Below are 19,687 nucleotides of genomic sequence, written 5' to 3'. Positions count from 1 at the left end.
AACCTACAGCACCCAGTATTCCCAGGTGGTCTCCCATCCAAGTACTAACCAGGCCCAACCCTGCTTAGCTTCCAAGATCAGATGAGATAGGGCGCGTTCAGGGTGGTATGGCCGTAGATGCCATTACAAGCTTATGAGATAATTATTATCATCAACCCTTTTTATAGGTGTGGCACCTGAGGCACGAGAGGAAAGGAATATGCTCGAGGTCTCTCAGGGAGTGAGTGGTAGAGTTGGGATTTGAATCCGCGAAGTGGGACTGTAGAGCAGAAGCTTTCACCATAGGGCTGTACTTCAGAAGGTCCTCCTTGGCAGGAAGCAGGGCCAAGAGGGATTCAGGTTGGGGCCTCTGAGGCTGCAAACCTGTGAGTTAGTTTTTGGTGAGCAGTTGACAGGAGTGATGGTGTTCCAAGGCCACAGCTGACCATGGTACAGGCTATGGAACCTGTGCAAGACAGGCTCTTCTGGGCCACAAGGCCAGTTTTGCGCGCAGGTAACTTTCAGTGGCCTAGTGGGGTTTACACTCTTGCTTTGGACTTCACCCTTAGTGGCTGTTTTACTCTTTGGATTTTAAAGTTTGGACAAAACATCTTGCCAGACTCTGTAGGGTGGACTGTCTCTGGAACAATTGGAGTTTTGTCTGTTTTATGCCGGTCTCTTTGGAACCTCCTCTGTTGGACTGATAATTTTCTAGCTTACTTCAGCCTGTTTATTTTCCTATGGTATTAATGGTATTTTCCAATATGGTGAACCAAAAGCAGCTAAGTAAAGGGGGCAGACACGACAGAAGTCTGGGCTTCTAGCCCGTGGCTCTATCTCCACCCGTGGGTACAGTTCATTAAAAGTTTCTCCCCTACTAAACAGTAGTTCAGTAGGGGCAGGTCCGTATTATCACTGCTGTCCCCTCAACTTGCGCAATGCCTGACACATAATTGGTGCTCAATTAACGTTGTTACATGACTGGATGAATGACCAAACAAATCACACACGATAGTTGTCATAGTATGGAGTTAAATCCCTGGCACGTGGTAGATAATTCTTGTCTTCTGACCTTTCCTCAGGCATTCAACCACTGTTAAGTAGAGCTCCAGGGCAGCTACTCTTGCTAGGGATGATCGGAGTTTCCCCTGAGGTTTTTTCTGTTCAAGAAGCTACTGTATATCTGGTATCCAACATCGCTTAGCTGGGGTCATGCGTGAAGCTACCAGAAAGTGCCTAGATGGCTTTAGTTCTCAAAATGATATTTGCATCTTGAGTGGAAACAGGAGGGAACCTATATTTATTGAGCCCTGCTATGTGCTGGGTGTGATTCATAGTCACAGTGAGAAGGGGATCTCTCCTGCCAGTTCTGTGGATTGAGAAACCAAGGCTGGAGAGACCAAGGGACTGGGCCAAGGTCATGTAGGGAATATCTGGTAAGGCTGGAAATGATCCCTGTTGAAGCTGAAATTCATGCTTCTTTTGGTGCGTAATCCTGGTGAGAGCTGAGAGGTGCTGTCGGCTTACTTAGGGCAAGTGCCTTCATGCCTTCTTTATTTTTGTGTTCTTTAGGGGCAGGATGCTGGTTCGTCTTGTCCTCCACCACCTTCAGAAATCAATGCCAGTGAAATCTACTTTGTGGAACTGGTTAAAGAAGATGGGACACTTGGATTCAGCGTGACTGTAAGAATTATTAGGCAAGCTCGGGAAGTACACGGTTGAAAAGATGTTCATCTGTAGCCTTGGTGGGAATTCCACTCATATAGCAACCTCTGATAATGTGGTCCTGGGTACAAGAAGCACATGAGAAGTGGTGAGCCAAGAAAGTCATTGGGGCCTCCGTTGGGGTGGGGTTAGGAGTTCAAAGACAAACTGGGAGATGCAGGGCAGATTTAGGATGATCAGGCACTCCAAGCAGTGCGGGTGGGATTGGGTGATGGGGTCCTGACTCTGTGGTCATGCTGTACAACCAGGAAGGGGCAGCAGAGTGGGGTTGCAGGGACATAAGCTGAAGGTGAGTGGGGGTGACCCATGGTCATCCAGAGCGGCGTCACGGTGAAGCTTGGTGCTCCCGCTTCCAAGGACAGAACAGAGTCATCTTGGCCAGAGTGGGGTCCAGGGTGATCACTTTGCACTGGCTTCTAAGCTCTATCTGCAGACCCTGGAGGAGGGAAGGGGAAAAAAAAACTGCACAAAAATGATATACTCCCACTGCTGGATACGTGTGTGAAGAAATCAGAAGAAAAGATAAACTTAGATCTTCATCTCGTGACCTGTAGGGATGTTCGCGATCTATTGTTAAGTTAGAAAAACAAACGTAAGTTATAGAACACTGTGTAGTTAATTCTAAGTTTGTACCTACAAATCAAAACTCAAGCACACAGGATGTGTCAGGCCCGCCTTTGGGCCTGTGCCTGCATCCATGAATGCTGTTTGCTACTTATGGAGAGATGATGTGGTGCGTTGATGTGACTTCAATTTCTGAACACCTGCCATGGGTCAGTGCTGGGCTGGGTGTGGGGCACAGCTCCCTCATGTCCTTTTGGGCATCTAACCTTGCCGCACAGCGAATAATGTAGTCTGGACGAACAAGTGAGTATATAAGACGTTGTCACATGGAAATGAGGTATTGGGATAGAGTGTCAGGCAGATGGGGGAATCTCTTAGGGAGGTTGGGGAGGCTCTTTCAGGAGGGGGCAGACAGGTGGTGAATTTTTCATTGTGTTTTCCAGGGTGGCATTAACACAAGCGTGCCTTATGGGGGTATCTACGTGAAATCCATAGTTCCTGGAGGGCCAGCTGCCAAGGAAGGGCAGATCCTGCGGGGTAAGGGACGGAGTATGTTGGGAACTGCATTGAGTTGTGTGATGAGCCCTGGCCTGGGGGGTACAGCCTCCAGGCCTTGCCTCACTCCCTCCCTAGACTTTGTGCAAATGATGGCCTCTCCAGGTCCTGGTTTCCTCACCTGGGAAAAGGGTTGATTTAACCTGTTCCACCTGCATGATAAGTTAACAAGGGGATCAAATGTTTGTAGTGGCACATTGGGAAGCCAAAGGTGATTTTAAAATATGAGATTTTAAATAAGCCCATTGCTGCTGGCCTTCATGGGAGAAAGTAGTGCTTCCCATGGAGGACAGAGCATGCATTGGTGACCCCACTTTTTTGTATCCAAGGAGGACACTGGCAAGCCTCCTCTCTGGCCTTCCTCACAGTCACTACACTGAAGCAAGGGGGTGCCTTTGTTGCTCTCCAAAATGGCCAGTTGAGCTAGAAAGGGCACCTCGGATCTTAGTTATTTCTAATTTCTCTAGAATTCCTCTGTCTCTGGCATCAACCAGGTCTTTCTGACCTGTTTTGAGATAAAAAACATCCTCGGGATATAAATACAATCCCTAAGTGACTTGAAAATACTTTCAAAAATGGTTTCGGAGGAAAACAGGAGGAAGGATATGGCTCTACAGAGTTGGCTCAACCTCTCTGTGAGCCAATAATAGAAAGATTTCTGTATCATTGATCTATAAAGATGTCCAGAGAGGTGGCTGGCAGCCAGGACCTATCTGGGCTCCTCACAGCTCAGCTTCCTGTCCCTCCTTGAGGCTGCATGGAAGGGTGCTGGGCAAGGGCCTCCCAGAGGAGTGCTTCCTGCAGCCTCGGGAGCTCAGAGACATGACATCTGTCCCCCTCCCAGGTGACCGGCTCCTGCAGGTGGATGGAGTGAGTCTGTGTGGCCTCACCCACAAGCAGGCTGTGCAGTGCCTCAAGTGTTCTGGGCAGGTGAGTGCACCATTACTGGGAGCTGTTCTTCCTTCCAGAGCTTTCCTGGACAACATCAGAAGCTGCAGTTGCTTCTGGGTGGGAGGTGGACAGGCAGGAAACCAAACAAGACTTTCTTCTTTGTCTTTTTGTTCTCTTTCACTTCTTCACTTTTCTATGGTGATGTGAAAGCCAGGAGGAAGCAGAAAGATTTCCCAAGCGGAATACCTCACCCCTGCAAAGACCCTTGAAAAACTTGCTTTTCCCTTGCTGAGATTCTAGAATCAGAGAGCTTAACAGAGCTGATGTGCTGGAGTGACTTCTTGCGCCTCGCTCTGGCTGCCCTCTCACACTCTCTGCTCCAGCCTGAGCTGACCAGTTCTTCCATCGGCTCTCAGGACCTGTCACCAGCTGGCCTTTGCACTTGTAGGCACCCTCTTCCCAGTTCATGCTATTCCCATCACCCTGGGTAAATTCAGGCCACATTGTCCTGGGATTCTTTTCCCAGTGAAGTAGAAATTCAAGACACCCTGAGCCGAAGGCATGAAGCCGTTATTCTATGCAGCGCCCAAACAGCATGTGGATGTTACCATGCTGTGTTCAGTTCTCGTCCTGAAGGTGGGAGCCTTTACATGTCTCAGTGTGTAAGCCACAGAGCTGGCGTTGCCCTCTAAGTAACTGGGGAGTTGGCAGAGAGAGGAAGGACTCTTGTGGGCCCTTCTGGCAAACTGAGGGAGCAGAAGGGCCCCTGCTTGCTTCTTTTCCCAAAGCAGTCTTCTGGTTTGTAGTGCAATTAACTTATGCTGGTGACCTTGGTTGACCTAACTTGAGAACAGAGTCATAATTTATTAGTACTCTCTGTTAGACTTTTTCTAATGAACGTGATTAGAAAAGGTACTTGCTTGCTGCTGGCATCTTGCTGGCAGCGATAACAGGTAAGAATTGTCACTCTGGGATCACGGGCTTGGTGCTGAATGACAATAGCAGCAGAAGGAATGTTAGCAGGGCCAAGGCCCCTGAATGGAAACTTGGCATTTCTAAAAAGCTTCCAGGTGATGTCCAGCCACTGGTTCCTGAAATATGCTTTGTGTAACAAGAGTAAAGAGTGTGTCGGGAGGAAGGATGGGAAATCAAACCAGAAAGAAAAGGGAGGCCAGATTGGCAGAGGTTGAGGATACCCTGCTAGGGGTTTGGACTCTAGGTGATGGGAATCATTGGAAACTTTTGTTTTTTAAATATGAAATTTATTGTCAAATTGGTTTCCATACAACACCCAGTGCTCATCCCAACAGGTGCCCTCCTCAATACCCATCACCCACCCTCCCCTCCCTCCCACCCCCCATCAACCCTCAATTTATTCTCAGTTTTTAAGAGTCTCTTATGGTTTGGCTCTGTTCCTCTCTAACCTTTTTTTTTTTTTTCCTTCCCTTCCCCCATAGTCTTCTGTTAAGTTTCTCAGGATCCACAGAGGAGTGAAAACATATGATATCCGTCTTTCTCTGTATAACTTATTTCACTTCGCATAACACTCTCCAGTTCCATCCACGTTGCTACAAAAGGCCATATTTCATTCTTTCTCATTGCCACGTAGTATTCTATTGTGTATATAAACCACAATTTCTTTATCCATTCATCAGTTGATAGACATTTAGGCTCTTTCCACAATTTGGCTATTGCTGAGAGTGCTGCTATAAACATTGGGATACAAGTGCCCTTATGCATCAGCACTCCTGTATCTCTTGGGTAAATTCCTAGCAGTGCTATTGCTGGGTCATAGGGTAGATCTATTTTTCATTTTTTGAGGAACCTCCACACTGTTTTCCAGAGCGGCTGCACCAGTTTTCATTCCCACCAACAATGCAAAAGAGATCCTCTTTTTCCGCATCCTTGCCAACATCTGTTGTTGCCTGAGTTGTTAATGTTAGCCATTCTGACAGGTGTAAGGTGGTATCTCATTGTGGTTTTGATTTGTATTTCCCTGGTGAGGTGTGATGTTGAGCATCTATTCATGTGCCTGTTGGCCATCTGGATGTCTTCTTTAGAGAAGTGTCTATTCATGTTTTCTGCCCATTTCTTCACTGGATTATTTGTTTTTTGGGTGTGGAGTTTGGTGAGTTCTTTATAGATTTTGGATACTAGCCCTTTATCCGATATGTCATTTTCAAATATCTTTTGATCAAGAGTGTTGCACACTGCTGGTGGGAATGCAAACTGGTGCAGCCACTCTGGAAAACAGCATGGAGGTTCCTCAAAAAACTAAAAATAGAACTACCCTACCACCCAGCAATTGGACTACTAGGTATTTATCCAAGGGATACAGGTGTGCTGTTTCGAAGGGGCACATGCACCCCAATTTTTATAGCAGTGCTGTCCGCAATAGCCAAAGTATGGAAAGAGTCCAAATGTCCATCGATGGATGAATGGATAAAGAAGATGTGGTATATCTACACAATGGAGTATTACGGGGCAATCAAAAAGCATGAAATCTTGCCATTTGCAACCAAGTGGTTGGAACTGGAGGGTCTTATGCTAAGCAAAATTAGTCAGTCAGAGAAAGATAAATATCATATGACTTTACTCATATGAGGAATTTAATATATAAAACAGATGAACATAAGGGAAGGGAAGCAAAAATAATATAAAAACAGGGAGGGGGACAAAACATAAGAGACTCTTAAATATAGAGAACAAACTGAGGGTTGCTGGAGGGGTTGTGGGAAGGGGGTTGGGCTAAATGGGGAAGGGGCATTAAGGAATCTACTCCTGAAATCATTGTTGCACTATATGCTAACTTGGGTGTAAGTTAAAAAAAAAAGTGTTACATGTTCAGTTTGTGTCTTAGATCAATCCACGGGTAGCCAAGGGCAGAATGGACTGAGGAAGAGAAGATAGGGTCCAGGAAGCCAAGTTAGCTGGAGCTTTGCCACAGTCCAGCTGGGCATTGGCAATAGGGGAGGAAATGGGGGAGGGGGAGCCCTGGGGGGAGATGTTTCTGATGGTGAACAGGCAAGTCTTAGAAAGCAGATGGACATTTGGAGGGCAGAAGGGGGCAAGCTGGATCACTGCAAGTGTGGCCTCTAGGAATTAATTGAGGGATGGTTCCATGTTCTGAGAAAGCAGGTGCGGGGGGAGGAATGTTTTAGGCAGTATGGGGAGAGGGTAGTGAGGATGTGAGAGAGGAAGAAGATGAATGTGGCCTTGAATGCACAGAAATGGAGGTGCATGTGTTACCTCCAGGAACATTTGTCTAACAGGCACTGGAAAATATGGCTCTGGATCCTAACAAGGAGGCTAGTTTGAAGATTTTCATTTGAGATTCAAACGAAGCGGCTGGTGGAAGTATCAGAAAATTAAGAAGCAATTGCAGGGCGAAGGGAGAGCCTCCTGGTGGCTATATGAAGTGTAAACTGAGCTTGTCCACCCATCTTCTAGGTTGCAAGACTGGTCTTAGAGAGAAGAGGCCCCAGGACCACACAGCAGTGTCCTTCTGTTAATGGCAGGATGGCAGACGGATGCATGGCTGTTTCCTTGGCAACAGCCTTGCCCGGCAGGCCTGCGAGCTGTGTCTCAGCGACAGATGGTGAGAGAAGAGAGAATTGAGTGTTACTATTGTTATGTCATCCTGTGCTGCCTTTGAATTCTCAACTCAAAAGAGAGAGCAGGAAGGCTTCCTCTGGGTTCTCAAAGGACAGTGAGCACGATGTGGCTGGCTTTCGGATGCAGTGGAAGCCGATCTGATGGAATATGTTTCTGGGAAAAAAAAAATATATTGTCCCCAAACAATTGCTAGGTATAATTCTCCCCAAGTTTTCTGAGGTTTCTTGATCAGCTGCCCGAATGCTTGTGTGTAAATATGTAGGAATGAAATTGGAATGAAAGGGTCATGCATTTCCTGACCAGGTCTCCACATTCCAGCCAAGATATTTGTAACAAAAGATCTGGGGAATGATGAGGCAGGCTGGGAGAGGAAGGTGCTCAGAAATCTAACCTTGCTATTAGCATCATTTAAAACCATAAACCTCCATAGGTTTGCAGGGACATCATTTGCATATCTTCTGAGAGGTGGCCTCTTTGCACTTCCCTGGTGACTTTGTTTCCTGCTAGGAAAACATGTATTTCTTTTGTATTTCATGATTTGGAGCTTAGCCATTTTTCAATCCCTTTATAGAGATTTTCCTGAAGGTGTAAGTCAGGTTGAATATAAGGTAGCCATAGTGAGTGATGGGGTTGGGTGGAGGCGGACACGTGTGCATAAGATGAGTCTGTTTCCTTTTTCATTGTTCCTCTGCTCACTCAAATGAGGCCCTTTGACAAACTGACTATCAGATGAGGGGAGGGGCCTAATGGCAGTGATGGTGAAGTTGGTCGCACAATACACCTGAACCTAAAAGCGTTAGATGCTTTCATTCTTGCCCCAAATTAAGGTTTACCAGCCAGTGCTCTGTCCTATTGATCGATTGCCAACTGAGTTGAAGGCAGACCAGGAGAGACCCAGAGACCTCTTTTGCTGTTAGACTATGGAGGTTCCTGAGGCTGTGTCCCTCTTTGGTGCCCAGAGGTAGCTGTTTTGTCTTATGGTCCATCCACATGGCTGAACAAAACAGCAGCTAAAAAATTGCCACAGAGTTTACCATAATTTTCTCCATGGTCTAGTGATCAAAATCTTGTTTCAAGTGTGCTAAAAGTGATTGAGGTTCTAAAGGAGTAGTATGAATATATATGATATACGTTTTACTAAACAATATGGGCATATTATGTCTGTCTATAAACTATATCTTTACATATAAACTTTGCTGATTGTCTAGAATTGCTTTGTCCAATATGGTAGCTACTTGCCACGTGTGGCTATTGAGTACTTGAAATATAGCCAATCCAAATTGATAAAATACATATTCAGTTTTTGAAGACTTAGTTCATAAGAAGGATGCAAAATCTCTCACTAATATTTTTTCATATTGATTACATGTTGAAATGGTAATATTGTAGATATATTGGGTTAAGTTTATTAAGTTTATTTTTACCTATTTCTTCTTACTTTTTTTTAAGCTTATTTATTTTGAGAAAGAGAGGGAGAGCGAGTGTAAGTGGGAGAGGGGCAAAGAGAGAGGTGGAGGAGGGACAGCGAGAGAAAGGGAGACAGAGAATCCTAAGCAGGCTCTGCATTGTTAGTGCGGGGCTCAAACTCACGAACGGTAAGATCATGACCTGACCTGACATCAAGAGTCGGACACTTAAGGGCCTGAGCCACCCAGGTGCCCCATCTTACTTTTTAAAATGTAGCTGTTCGAGAACTGAAATTACATACATGGTTCGTCATTTGCATTTGCACCTCACCTTGTTTCCATTGGACAGCACTGATCTAATGGATCTAAGTGTAACGGACTCTGTCATAAAAATTAGCAAAATGAAATCTTTTTGTGTAAAGCAGAAATAATTCTTGCCTGCTTGACAGTTTGCATTTTAAGGCTGGTCAGTTTCGTTCGTAATCTGCTGTCAGATTTATCTTGTTCGCATCCCACAATACAGGTCCTAAGTTTGAAGTCACTCTGAAAAAGAATGCCAGTGGCTTGGGATTCAGCTTCATGCAGATGGAGAGAGAGAGCTGCAGCCATCTCAAGAATGATCTGGTGAGAATTAAGAGGCTTTTCCCAGGGCAGCCGGCTGAGGAGAACGGGGCCATTGCAGTTGGTGACATTATCCTGGCGGTGAATGGAAGGCCCACAGAAGGCCTCGTCTTCCAGGTAGGAGACCATCTGGCCCTGTGTGCAACACTGACACCACCCATGTTTCTTTCAGGCCCACCTAACATAAGGAATACCCTGGGCTCTCGAAAGTCACACCAGGGGCCTGGATCAGATAAAGAGAGCAATTGGTGGAACATTCTCACATTTAATTTTCTGTCTCAGTTCTTAAATATCTGACCTTGAGTAAGCCTTGCTTTTAATTAGGTTTATAATGGAAGTGAAGATAAAACCCTGGCTCTGTGCTGGCTAAAGAACACCTAAAATTCCAGAAGGGGGATATATGGGCTGAAGAGATTACAGTAGGTCCTTTTCTGCCCTTCCTCACATTTCTCTTTTAAATTTACAGTTTTTGATGTGTCGTGTTGCATTGGTTGTCCTGTATGTGATCAAAAATGTAATTAAAAGAAGAGAGTGAAAAGTGGACACTTCTCTTAATCTCAATGAAATATTATGCATACGCACAAAATCTCAATGAAGTATTATGCATATCAGTCAGGGTCCTGGCCGGAAATTGAGTCACTTGAGGAGAGTTTAATAAAGGTGTGAGCTGGTTGTTAAGAAGCTCAAGGGAGAGTATAGAGCCCTGGGGCTGGGAACAATGGGTGCAGTTTCCCTGTCCACCCCTCTCAAGTCCAAAGGCATATGGGAAGGAGCAATTATACAACCCGGGAAACTGAGAGAGCTGGTGAAGTGGACGTGGTGACATGAGCTGTGATATTAGGTGGCAGACCCAGCCATTCTGCACAACCCCATGGGGAGGAAGACAGAAAAACAGACATCCACCTCCCTTCTCTTCTGCCGCTGATCCTGCCCATGCTCCCATTGGCTGAGCCCAACAGGAAGTACCTCCCTCTCCTCCTGTCTCTGATCCCCGCCCATGCTCCCATTGGCTGAGCCCAACAAGAATCGTGGCTGCAGTCTGCACAGGCCCACCTCCAGAGCACAGAGCAAGGTGGATTAGTCACTCTGGACCGGGTGGTGAGAGGTGGGGAATCCTCGGGACAACGTATGTTTGGGTGGTGATACCTTCATCTATCTAGTGTGGGAGCCAACTGTTTTGAGAGAACCAGTGCTGGGTCAGCAGCTCTCTGGGGAACTAAAGACACAGAGGCGGGCCATACACGTGGTCTCAGAGCTCGCAGTGAGGTGGACAAACAAGAAAACAGACCCGACTGTGGAAAAAAGTGTCATGAGAGACAAAGCTGCTTGCCCCGGGGAACCAGGGAGGGAAGAAACACATTCTGTGGAAGTCCATTGTCGCCAAGGGGGAGGGGGGCGGGTATTATGTGGCGTCCAGATTAGCCGTTCTCCAGTGGGGATGATACTACCTTTCAGGGGACATTTGGCAAAAAATCCACGTATGTTTGTGGTTGTCACAACTGGGGGGTGCCCACTGGCATCTAGTGGGCAGGGACCAGAGATGCTGCTCAACATCCTACCATAACAGGACAGCCCCACAGCAGAGTTATCCAGACTAAGATGTCAGTAATGCCCAGAGGCTGAGAAATCCTGGCCTAGATAAGAAACAGGAGCTGTCAAGGCACCCTGGGCTCTGAGAGAGTGGGTTGGAGGGAGAGGCTCAGCACGGTGGGAGCTTAGGATATGGGAGCAGAGGGGACAGGTGGGAGAGAGAGTGGGGGCGAGAGGCAGGTGAGAACGGGTCCTGCGTGCTGGGCTGCAGAGCTCGTTGAGTGTGAGGTGAGCCAGAGGGGGAGCTCAGCAGGAGAAGGAGCTGGTTATATCTGTGCTTGGAAAGAGCTCTCTTGAATAATGTGGAGGAAGGGAGGTGGGTGACACTGGAGGAGGCAGGGAGCAGAGAAGAAGGCACTGCAATTTCACAGGTGAGAGGTTCTGAACACCGAGCTGAGCAGTGGAGCGAAGCTCGGGGCCAAGGGGCAAGCTTTAGAGATTGGGGTGGCGGAGCGTACATGACTGATGGCCCCTGAGATGAGGGGGTGCTGAGAGGAAAGGGAGGTTGAAGTGATGAATAGCTATTTGCTTGAGTCATTCTCTCAGTGAAGAAAAGGCATCAGTATTGGCAGGTGCTGCCATGAAAAGACCCTGGGCAGACCCTGGCCGCTTCTAGCCCAGCACGTCTGCATTGCCTGCATGGGAACTTCAGGCCCGTGGCTTTGGCTTCTCTCCCTTCAGGAAGTCAGGCCCAGAGCAGTGTTCTCCAGAATTCTCTGGAGGCGAGAAACAGATCAAGGGGATGGTGCCAGAGAGATAGTGGGGAGCCCAAAGGAGGAGCTGTCACAGCCATGCCACTCCCACATCTAACCACAGATTTTGGTTTCTCGTAGGAGGTGCTCCATTTACTGCGAGGGGCATCACAGGAAGTCACGCTCCTACTTTGCCGACCCCCTCCAGGTGCACTGCCTGAGATAGACCAGGGGTGGCAGGTAAGATGGGGTGGTACCCGCTGGTGCCTTCAAGCACCCCTTTTCTTGTCTGGTGGGTCCTGAGAAACCCCACTTTGTTTTAGGTAGGGTTCAATGCCATTTTCTTCCACTGGGGCAGGAAAATAGCTGGCCTCCAAACGTCAGTCTGTGAGAAGTTCATGAGGTTCTATCTCTCTCTTCTCCTTGCCCTCCCTACTCTGCCTCTTCAATGTTTGGGTCTTCCTGTAGAGAAGTAACATGTTTAGATCTTGTCTGTGAATATTCTGGAGCCAGGGCCTCTGGCAGCCCAAGCCTCAGAGAGGGGAAACGAGGATCAAGGGGAATACATACAAAACCAGACTGAGGGAAGGTAAGAATTTCCATTGTGAGGAATGAAATGGAGAACAGGATGTATGTCCACCCTCCTAAAGCATGAATTAGACATGTATGGTCTAGTGCAAAGAAGAGGTATCGAAATCAGGAAAATTCAGAATTTTTGCTTTGATACCTATATTAGGTTCTCCAGAGAAATAGAATCTACAGGGTGTGTATGTGTGTGGGTATATGGGTAGTTGGAGGTGGCGGGCAGTTAGGGCATGGGCTCACGTGGTTGTGGGGGCTGCAGTCTAAATTCTGAAGAATAGGCTGGTAACCTAGGGAGGAGTTGATGTTGCAGTGTGCATCCCAAGGCAAACTGGAGGCAGAATTCCTTCTTTCTTGGGGATCTCAGTTGTTTTTTCCTAAGGCCCTCAACTGATTGAATTAGGCTGACCCACATCATGGAGGGTAATCTGCTTTACTCAAAATCTGCTGATTTAAATGCAAATCTCATCTAAAAAATGCCTTCCCAGAAACATCCAGACTCCTGTTTGACCACGTGCCTTGGTTCTGTGGCCTAGCCAAGTTGACAGATAAAATTGATCGCAATGCCACTTGTGGGGTCCCCAGGACACAGACTCTGCAGCAGAGATTTGAGTGCAGGAGGTTTATGGAGCCAGCTTTTGGGGACACCCCTGTGAGGGTGAGGGAGGCAGGGTTGGACAGTCAGGGAAGTTACTGTGTGCAGCTGCAACGGGGGCCTGTGTTCATGCCATAGGGAGCTTTGGAGCTGGGATGGCCCCTCTGAGCCATCTTGAATTAGGGCAAGAGAGCCTGTGCCTTTGCATTTTGTATCAACCAGAGCTGGAGTGGGGATGCCCCAGAGGGGACCTGACTTTGGCTGAGACAGCTCCCTTGAGTTGAGCATGATTCCTGCGGAAAGGCTAGCTGTGAGCTGTCAGTACCCAGCATTCCCAGCAGCTGGGAGATGAGGGATTCGTCCTGGGGAGGGATCTGTGTGGGTACCCTGCAATCACCTGCACCTGTTCTGCCACTCACTGGCTGCATGGACCTTGGGACAATTGCCTGACTTCTCTAGGTCTCATGAGTCTTCAGTTATAAGATGTGGGTAAAATCGGTCCCTTATCACTGGGGTGACAGTCACTAGAGATATCACAGGGGATTTTGTGACCCAGTTCCTTTTGATTCTTGGACTCCAAGAGGTCATTTGATATACACTTTGGTGTGTAAAATTGCCAGGGAAAGGAAATCAGAAAGCTGCCAGTTTGGAAAAGAAGGTAGGTACAGCAGTTGTGTTGAGAAACTGACCAGGGTGCGAAGGTCAAGCTTCACATGCACAAAGATCAGGCCACAGGGCTTGTGTCTTGTGTTTTTGCTGAGGTATCTGGGAAATGCCAGGAAAAAATGGTCCTTCTGTTCTGGAGAATAGATCCACCTGGGAGGACCCAGAAAAGTCCCATGCGAGGGCTTGGAGTGGGGTATGGTAGGCATGCTTTCTCTCTCCTCAGACTGGAAGGCCAAGTGGAAGAGGAATTTTCATTCATTCATGTGGCTTCAGAGGTCAGATAGAAGACCAATGAAGGGAGCATTTAGTTCATAACTAGAATAAAGTAATCATGGAAAGGAGGCAGTCATACAAAATCTAGAGTAAAGTCAATCCAAGCAGAAGTGATAGCAGGTGTGAAGGAATGAACCTGGATATTTGAGGGTCAAAAAGTAACAGGTGTGCCTGGACTGCAGTTAATGGAGGGGAACGTGGAAGGGGAGAAGCTATAGCGGGAGTCAGGGGCCACATCGTGTAGGGACTTATAGGTCTTGGCCATGTGCGGATTGCATCTTGGCTGCGATGGGAGGCCACGGGGCTGGAAGTGGTTTGAGGGTGAAGGGTTAGGCAGGAGCATACCCTCGTCTGGTCTATACTTTAGAAAGACCACTGAGCTGGAGATGGACTGGAGCACAGAAGCCCTCAGTCATTCAAGTAAGATACTGCATGCAGCTTGGAATCAGGTTGGAGGCAAATAGTTGATAATAAGTAGTCAGATGTAGGATACATCTGGGGGGTAGAGCCCAAAGGATTACTTTTGGCTTAGATGTGGTCAGATGGAAAGAGAGCAAAGTTTGCCTTGGACAACTGGTTGAATGACGATACTACTTGCCAAAACGGAATGTATTTACAGAATGCAGCTTAAAGTACGCATCAGAGAAGTGGTGGTTCTTAGTAGCATCTAGAACTGAAACGCCATAGAACAGTCAGGGGGAGATGTCAATTAGGCATTTGTTTATGGAGACCTGGCATGAGGTCAGGGCTGGAAAAGGTAGATTTGGGAATTGTCAGCAAATAATGTTATCTGAAGCCATGACGTGGATGAGATCACCTTGGGAAAGAGTGCAGAGAAGTAAGCCATGGGATCTGCCCAAACACTGAAAGGTCCAATTCAAAGAAATGAGACAGCAGGGGTGCCTGGGTGGATCAGTCGGTTAAGCATCCAACTCTTGGTTTCAGCTCAGGTCATGATGTCACAGTTTGTGAGTTTGAGCCCTGCACTGGGCTCCACGCTGATGATGTGGACACTGCTTGGAATTCTCTGTCTCCTCTCTCTGCCCTTTCCCCACTCGCACTGTCTTTCTCTCAAACTAAATAAACTTAAAAAAAAAAAAAAGAAATGAGACAGCAGAAGAGTAGGGGCCTGGGAGTGGTGGGAAAACCAGCAAGGGCAGAGTTCAAAGGAAACTCAAGTAGAGTAAGTGAGTAAAGGATGCTCTCAAGGACGGAGAAACCAGTTATGTTGCCAGGAGACAGAGTGAGGTGAAGACAGAGAATTGTCCTTTGGCTTTAGAAGACATAGGTCACTGGAGACCCTGATCAGAGCTCCTTTAGTTGAATGATGTAGGCAGAGGCCTGGGTGGAGTGGGTGCAAGGAGAAGTGGGGAGACACTGACAGAAATAGTGAGTACAGGCACGCATTTAAAGAACAGAGAAATGAATGGCTTGGTGCTTGGAGGAGGTTGGGACAGGGATGCAAGCTGGTCAACTGATTGCTGTGGGGAGGTGAAGGGTTCTTATCTGAATGTGCCCATTTTCACTGTCAAGGTCAGGGGGATGGTTGAGGAGAGAGATGAGAAATAGAGTAGAGGGAGAGAGAACAGGAGAGAACAGGAAACTGACTTCACAAAGGAAGTGGAGAACGATTATCTAGAAGTCTTGAGTGCCCACTTGACACCTGTGCCCATATGCTTGGCATTAGTCAGTGGCTCAGAAGCAGGCATAAAGCCCACATAGAATGTCACTAGGAATTGGAATTACAATATGGCACCTGCATATAACACTGAATCGAGGCAAAATGGAGGCACATAACACAGAATGGGAACTCGGGGTTTTCTTGGTTTTTAAGGGAGTGTTTATGGGATAGAACCATGGAATCTTAGCAGAGGAAGAGGGTGGAGTGGTGGTGGTAACGTACCATGGACTGGAAGCCTTGAAGAGGGTGAAGGATCGCTATAGAGTGAGTACTGGGGATGATGAGTTGGCGGGAGAGGAATGGTTGAAAATGAGATTTTGGAGGTCTCATTACAAGAGAAAATATAAATGCTCTTACTATTTATTTCTTATCTCATCCACTTCAAATTTTAATTTTTGGTATATCCCTTATAATTTACATTGTGTATCAGTAGACTAATAAGAATTCATGGTTTATAATTAAATAAAAGTGTAGCTTTGGAAACATAGCCCCCTCTCGTTTGGAGGAGTGGGCAATCGGCAAGGCGAGGAGATATCCAGTGTCGGGGGCAGAGTAATAGTATCTGTGTTACAGGTGAAGGCAGGGATGGGAGCTCAGCCCTGTCTGGCTCTAAAGTCTGTGTTCTCTGTCACATCAGGGGTGTAGGTCATGGGACGGAAGTGCTAAAATATAATTTTCAGGAAAAGGTAAAATCATGACTCTCACATAGATGTAAAAATGAATATATGTTAAAGATTTTATCTAACTCATTCAGTGAAGGAACCAGGTAGATGTTAAAACTGGTTCGAAAGAGATTTCAAAGGAAAACAAATTTGTTTATACAGAGTTATGAAATAGCTCAAAGTGGAAAATACAGTACAGTCAGATAACCCAGAAAGTTGTGCTGTAAACAATGCATAGTTTCCATTGACGTCTAGATTTTTTTCTCCAATAGAAAGTTGAACGGTGTTAATGTGCACAGTGTGTCATCAAAATCAGAACCTAAAAGGCCCAACAGGGATGTAAACAGTTGAGAGCAATCAAGTAATGTTTGGAGAAGTGAGGGGGACACCTAGGGAAGGGAATCAGGATGGGAAGGGAGATGAGGCTGTGAAAAGGAACCATCATGGATGAGGACAGATAAAGACAAGAGTTTACAAAACTCATTTCTTATTGGAAAGTGAGAGAAAGAGTCAGTGTTACTTCTGCTTCCATGTTTTTTTGAAGTTTTTAAATTATTAAAAATAATGTTTACATTTATCAAGAGCTTCCAATGCCTGAAGCTAAGGGGTTTAGAGATGGTTACTTGGGTCATCTCGGGCCCAGTGGGAGCTGGGGTCCTGACAGTGGGAGACTGACCCCAGAGTCCATCTTTTAACTGCTTTGCCCTACAATCACAAAAAAAAAATGGTTATTTTTAAAAGAAGCACTTTTTAGACTTTGCTTAGTGTGCACCATTGATCCAATAACCCTTAGCATTTCTTTTAATAGACACCTGTGCTCTCAGCAGACAAAGAATTCACCAGGGCAACTTGCACTGACTCTGAGCAGAGCCCGAGTCCGGATCAAGAGGACAGCCGGAGGGACAGTGCCTCCCCAGACACAGGGGAAAGCTTGGGTCCCAGGCCCGAGTCTTTCCAAAAGGCCGCTGGCAAGGCACAATGGGACCAGGACATAGAGAGACCCTGGGCCACTTCCTCTATGCGTCCTCAGGATTCCCCCCCTCATTTGTGCAGACTTCAGCAAGAAATGGATGCATCCACATTGGCCACCTCTTTGGAAAGGGATATGAGGCAAAACTGCTATTCAGTTTGCGATATCAGGGGACTTGAAAGGTAAGAATCACCACGTTCGCAGACACTTTGTAAATGGTATGCATTTCATTGCTAGAAATTGCAATCAGTTAATAACTGTGTTCAGATGCTTACTGGGCCCAGGACTCTGCTAGGCCTTTGGAGGGGAGGTGGGAAAAAAAGAAGCATAAGATTTGGAGTGGCTGCAACCATAGTTTGTGAGCTTTTGGGAAAGCTACCCTCACCCCATGGTCCCCTAGTACCCTTGGAGCCTGCGGATGGCAGGCCTCTGTTTTTTCCCAGCACACAAACCTTTGTGGTACATTCTGCATGGCCTTTTAAAGCATTGTGGTAAGAAAGAAGGTCCCTGGTATGCATCACCATTTTTTATTGCTAATGTTACACTTTATAGTCAACACCAGCTTAAAAAAAATCTATGTCTTCAAACACTAGACTGAAACGTTCATTTTCATAGCCCCTTTTAAAAAGTTCGTTTATTTATTTTGAGAGGTGGGGGCAGGAGGGGCAGAGAGAGAGGGAGGGAGAGACTCCCAAGTAGGCTCTGCACCTTCAGCTCAGAGCCCGATGAGGGGCTCGAACCCACGAACCGTGAGAGTCAAGAGTCGATGCTTAACCAACTGGGCCACCCAGGTGCCCCATTAATAGCCATTTTAACTCAGGCTTCATTTTGTGCCCATCCCCCACAAGTATTTCCAGTTTTCCATCCTGTTCTGCTGAAAAACATTCTCTTTGATTCAATTTGACGGTATTTATCATGTAGAGTCAAGGTGCAGGGGAAACTGTTAGGAGCAGAGAGAAGGTACAAATACTAAGAAAGGGTGAGATACTACTTCGGGGCATGTGCTAGCTAGATACACAGGCACAAAGCAGGCAAATAATGAGGAACAATGGTTTGTGTTTGACGTTGTATAAACCCACTGCTATGAAATGGCTCTTTTTTGTTGCTCATCCTGGAAGACTAACTAGGGCAGATCTGTAGGGACTGATAGGTGACATGAAGTCTGAGGCAGCAGGTGTAATGAATGCAGTTAGGCAGGGCGAGATCTGTGACTAACAGGTGCCAGGCATGTGTTCCCTAAAAGCATCCAGACACAATTTTTATAAGTATACTGCACCCGCCAAACAAAAACTAGTGTGCCAAGTAGAACAGAGTGGGCAAGCACGATTCACCAGTAGAATTCATTTTCATTGTCTGAAAATGCATAAATACAAGTGTATTTATAGCTTCTTACAATTGCATTCTAGGCAGTAATAGATACACTTGATCACATGATAAAGGAAATAATCTACAAAGGTTTATCCAAGGACAACTATTAGTGTTATCTTATAGGAAATATAGAAGGAACTGTACTTCCTTATAGGCATGAAGCTCCTCTTTTGGATTTTTAAAAGTTTTACTGCCAGAGAGTTCAGGGTGATGGATGGAAATGGCAAGCATTGGATTATAAGGTGACTGTGGGTTTAGGTACAATACTGGGGTTTAACTTGCCATGTGCTTGTAATCTGATATAGTTATCCGCTATTAATAATTGGCTTGTTTGTTTTTACTAATTGTTAGTTTGGTCACTGTTTCATTCATGGAGTCACAGAATCTGGGGGTTGTTCGATAAAAAATGATCTAATCCAACCTCATATCCCGTCGTGAAATCTGTTGTGTAATATCCCCGCAGTAGGGGGCTTGCTTTGCTTGAATACTTCCAGGGATGCAGAACTTGCTACCTCTTTTTTTTTTTTAAGGTTTATTCATTTTTTAGGGACAGAAACAGAGCATGAGTGGGGGAGGGGTAGAGAGAGAAGGAGACAAAGAATCCGAAGCAGGCTCCAGGCTCTGAGCTGTCAGCACAGAGCCCTATTCGGGGCTCAAACCCATGAACTGTGAGATCATGACCTAAGCTGGTCGGACACTCAACCACCTGAGCCACCCAGGCACCCCAGAACTTGCTACCTCTTAAAGTGGCCCGTTTTATCACCATGTGGTTGTTGATCAGAAAGTGCTTCCTTGTGTTAAAGTGAAATCTGCCTTTTTCTGTCTTCTACTTATACATAGATGCTTGTGTCCTCCTATCTTTTTTGTCATTATTTTTGCAAGAAATAACACATTATATTATTTTTCTGAATCAAATTAAATTTGACTTAGTGTTCCTACTTGAAAGGGTGTACCTGATGTCCAAAATATTCCATCTTTGGAGGGGGTTTTTCTCTCCTAGAGTTACACAAGAATCCTGAGGGCTTTTCCAGAACATTCTGGGAGCGCTTTTGATATTCAGTTGGTTGTGGTTGCTGCCCATGCTTGTTGTCCAGGCCGATGTGGTCCAGGGAGCCACAAGTAGGACAGTCTTACTGTTTCTCTGTCCTGGCTCCCTCCATGGTCAACACCTCCCCTTTGCACTTGACCTTTCCTGTGATGGTCCTGGTAATGACGATGCTCTGTCTTCTCACATTTCCTTACTTCACTTTTA

General features: G+C 46.3%; 1 protein-coding gene and 1 non-coding gene across 2 annotated transcripts; one reads left to right on the top strand and one right to left on the bottom strand.

The window, feature by feature from the left end:
- LOC125933552 (5S ribosomal RNA) lies at positions 1 to 119 on the bottom strand. The gene has a single exon (XR_007460984.1). It is a non-coding gene; the product is annotated as a 5S ribosomal RNA (ribosomal RNA).
- A 3,449-nt stretch (positions 120 to 3,568) lies between these two features.
- LOC125933337 (putative protein FRMPD2-like) lies at positions 3,569 to 17,883 on the top strand. Its single transcript, XM_049646313.1, has 5 exons — positions 3,569 to 3,753; positions 7,165 to 7,312; positions 9,259 to 9,473; positions 11,780 to 11,878; positions 16,906 to 17,883. Exons 1-5 carry the CDS (start codon positions 3,646 to 3,648, stop codon positions 17,251 to 17,253), a joined length of 918 nt encoding a protein of 305 aa, XP_049502270.1. The 5' UTR covers positions 3,569 to 3,645; the 3' UTR covers positions 17,254 to 17,883.
- Positions 17,884 to 19,687: the final 1,804 nt, after the last annotated feature.

Source organism: Panthera uncia, chromosome D2, assembly GCF_023721935.1.
Source record: "Panthera uncia isolate 11264 chromosome D2, Puncia_PCG_1.0, whole genome shotgun sequence".
Taxonomy (NCBI): Eukaryota; Metazoa; Chordata; class Mammalia; order Carnivora; family Felidae; genus Panthera; species Panthera uncia.
The sequence above is the reverse complement of the archived record's forward strand: the minus strand, read 5'-3'. Positions and strand labels throughout refer to the sequence as shown.

Bases quoted from the DNA above. Each gene is read 5' to 3' on its own strand.
- LOC125933337 (XM_049646313.1), top strand. From the start codon at position 3,646: ATGACATCTGTCCCCCTCCCAGGTGACCGGCTCCTGCAGGTGGATGGA. The intron at 7,313-9,258 runs GTGAGAGAAGAG...CCCACAATACAG, and splicing joins CTGTGTCTCAGCGACAGATG to GTCCTAAGTTTGAAGTCACT. The intron at 9,474-11,779 runs GTAGGAGACCAT...GGTTTCTCGTAG, and splicing joins CAGAAGGCCTCGTCTTCCAG to GAGGTGCTCCATTTACTGCG.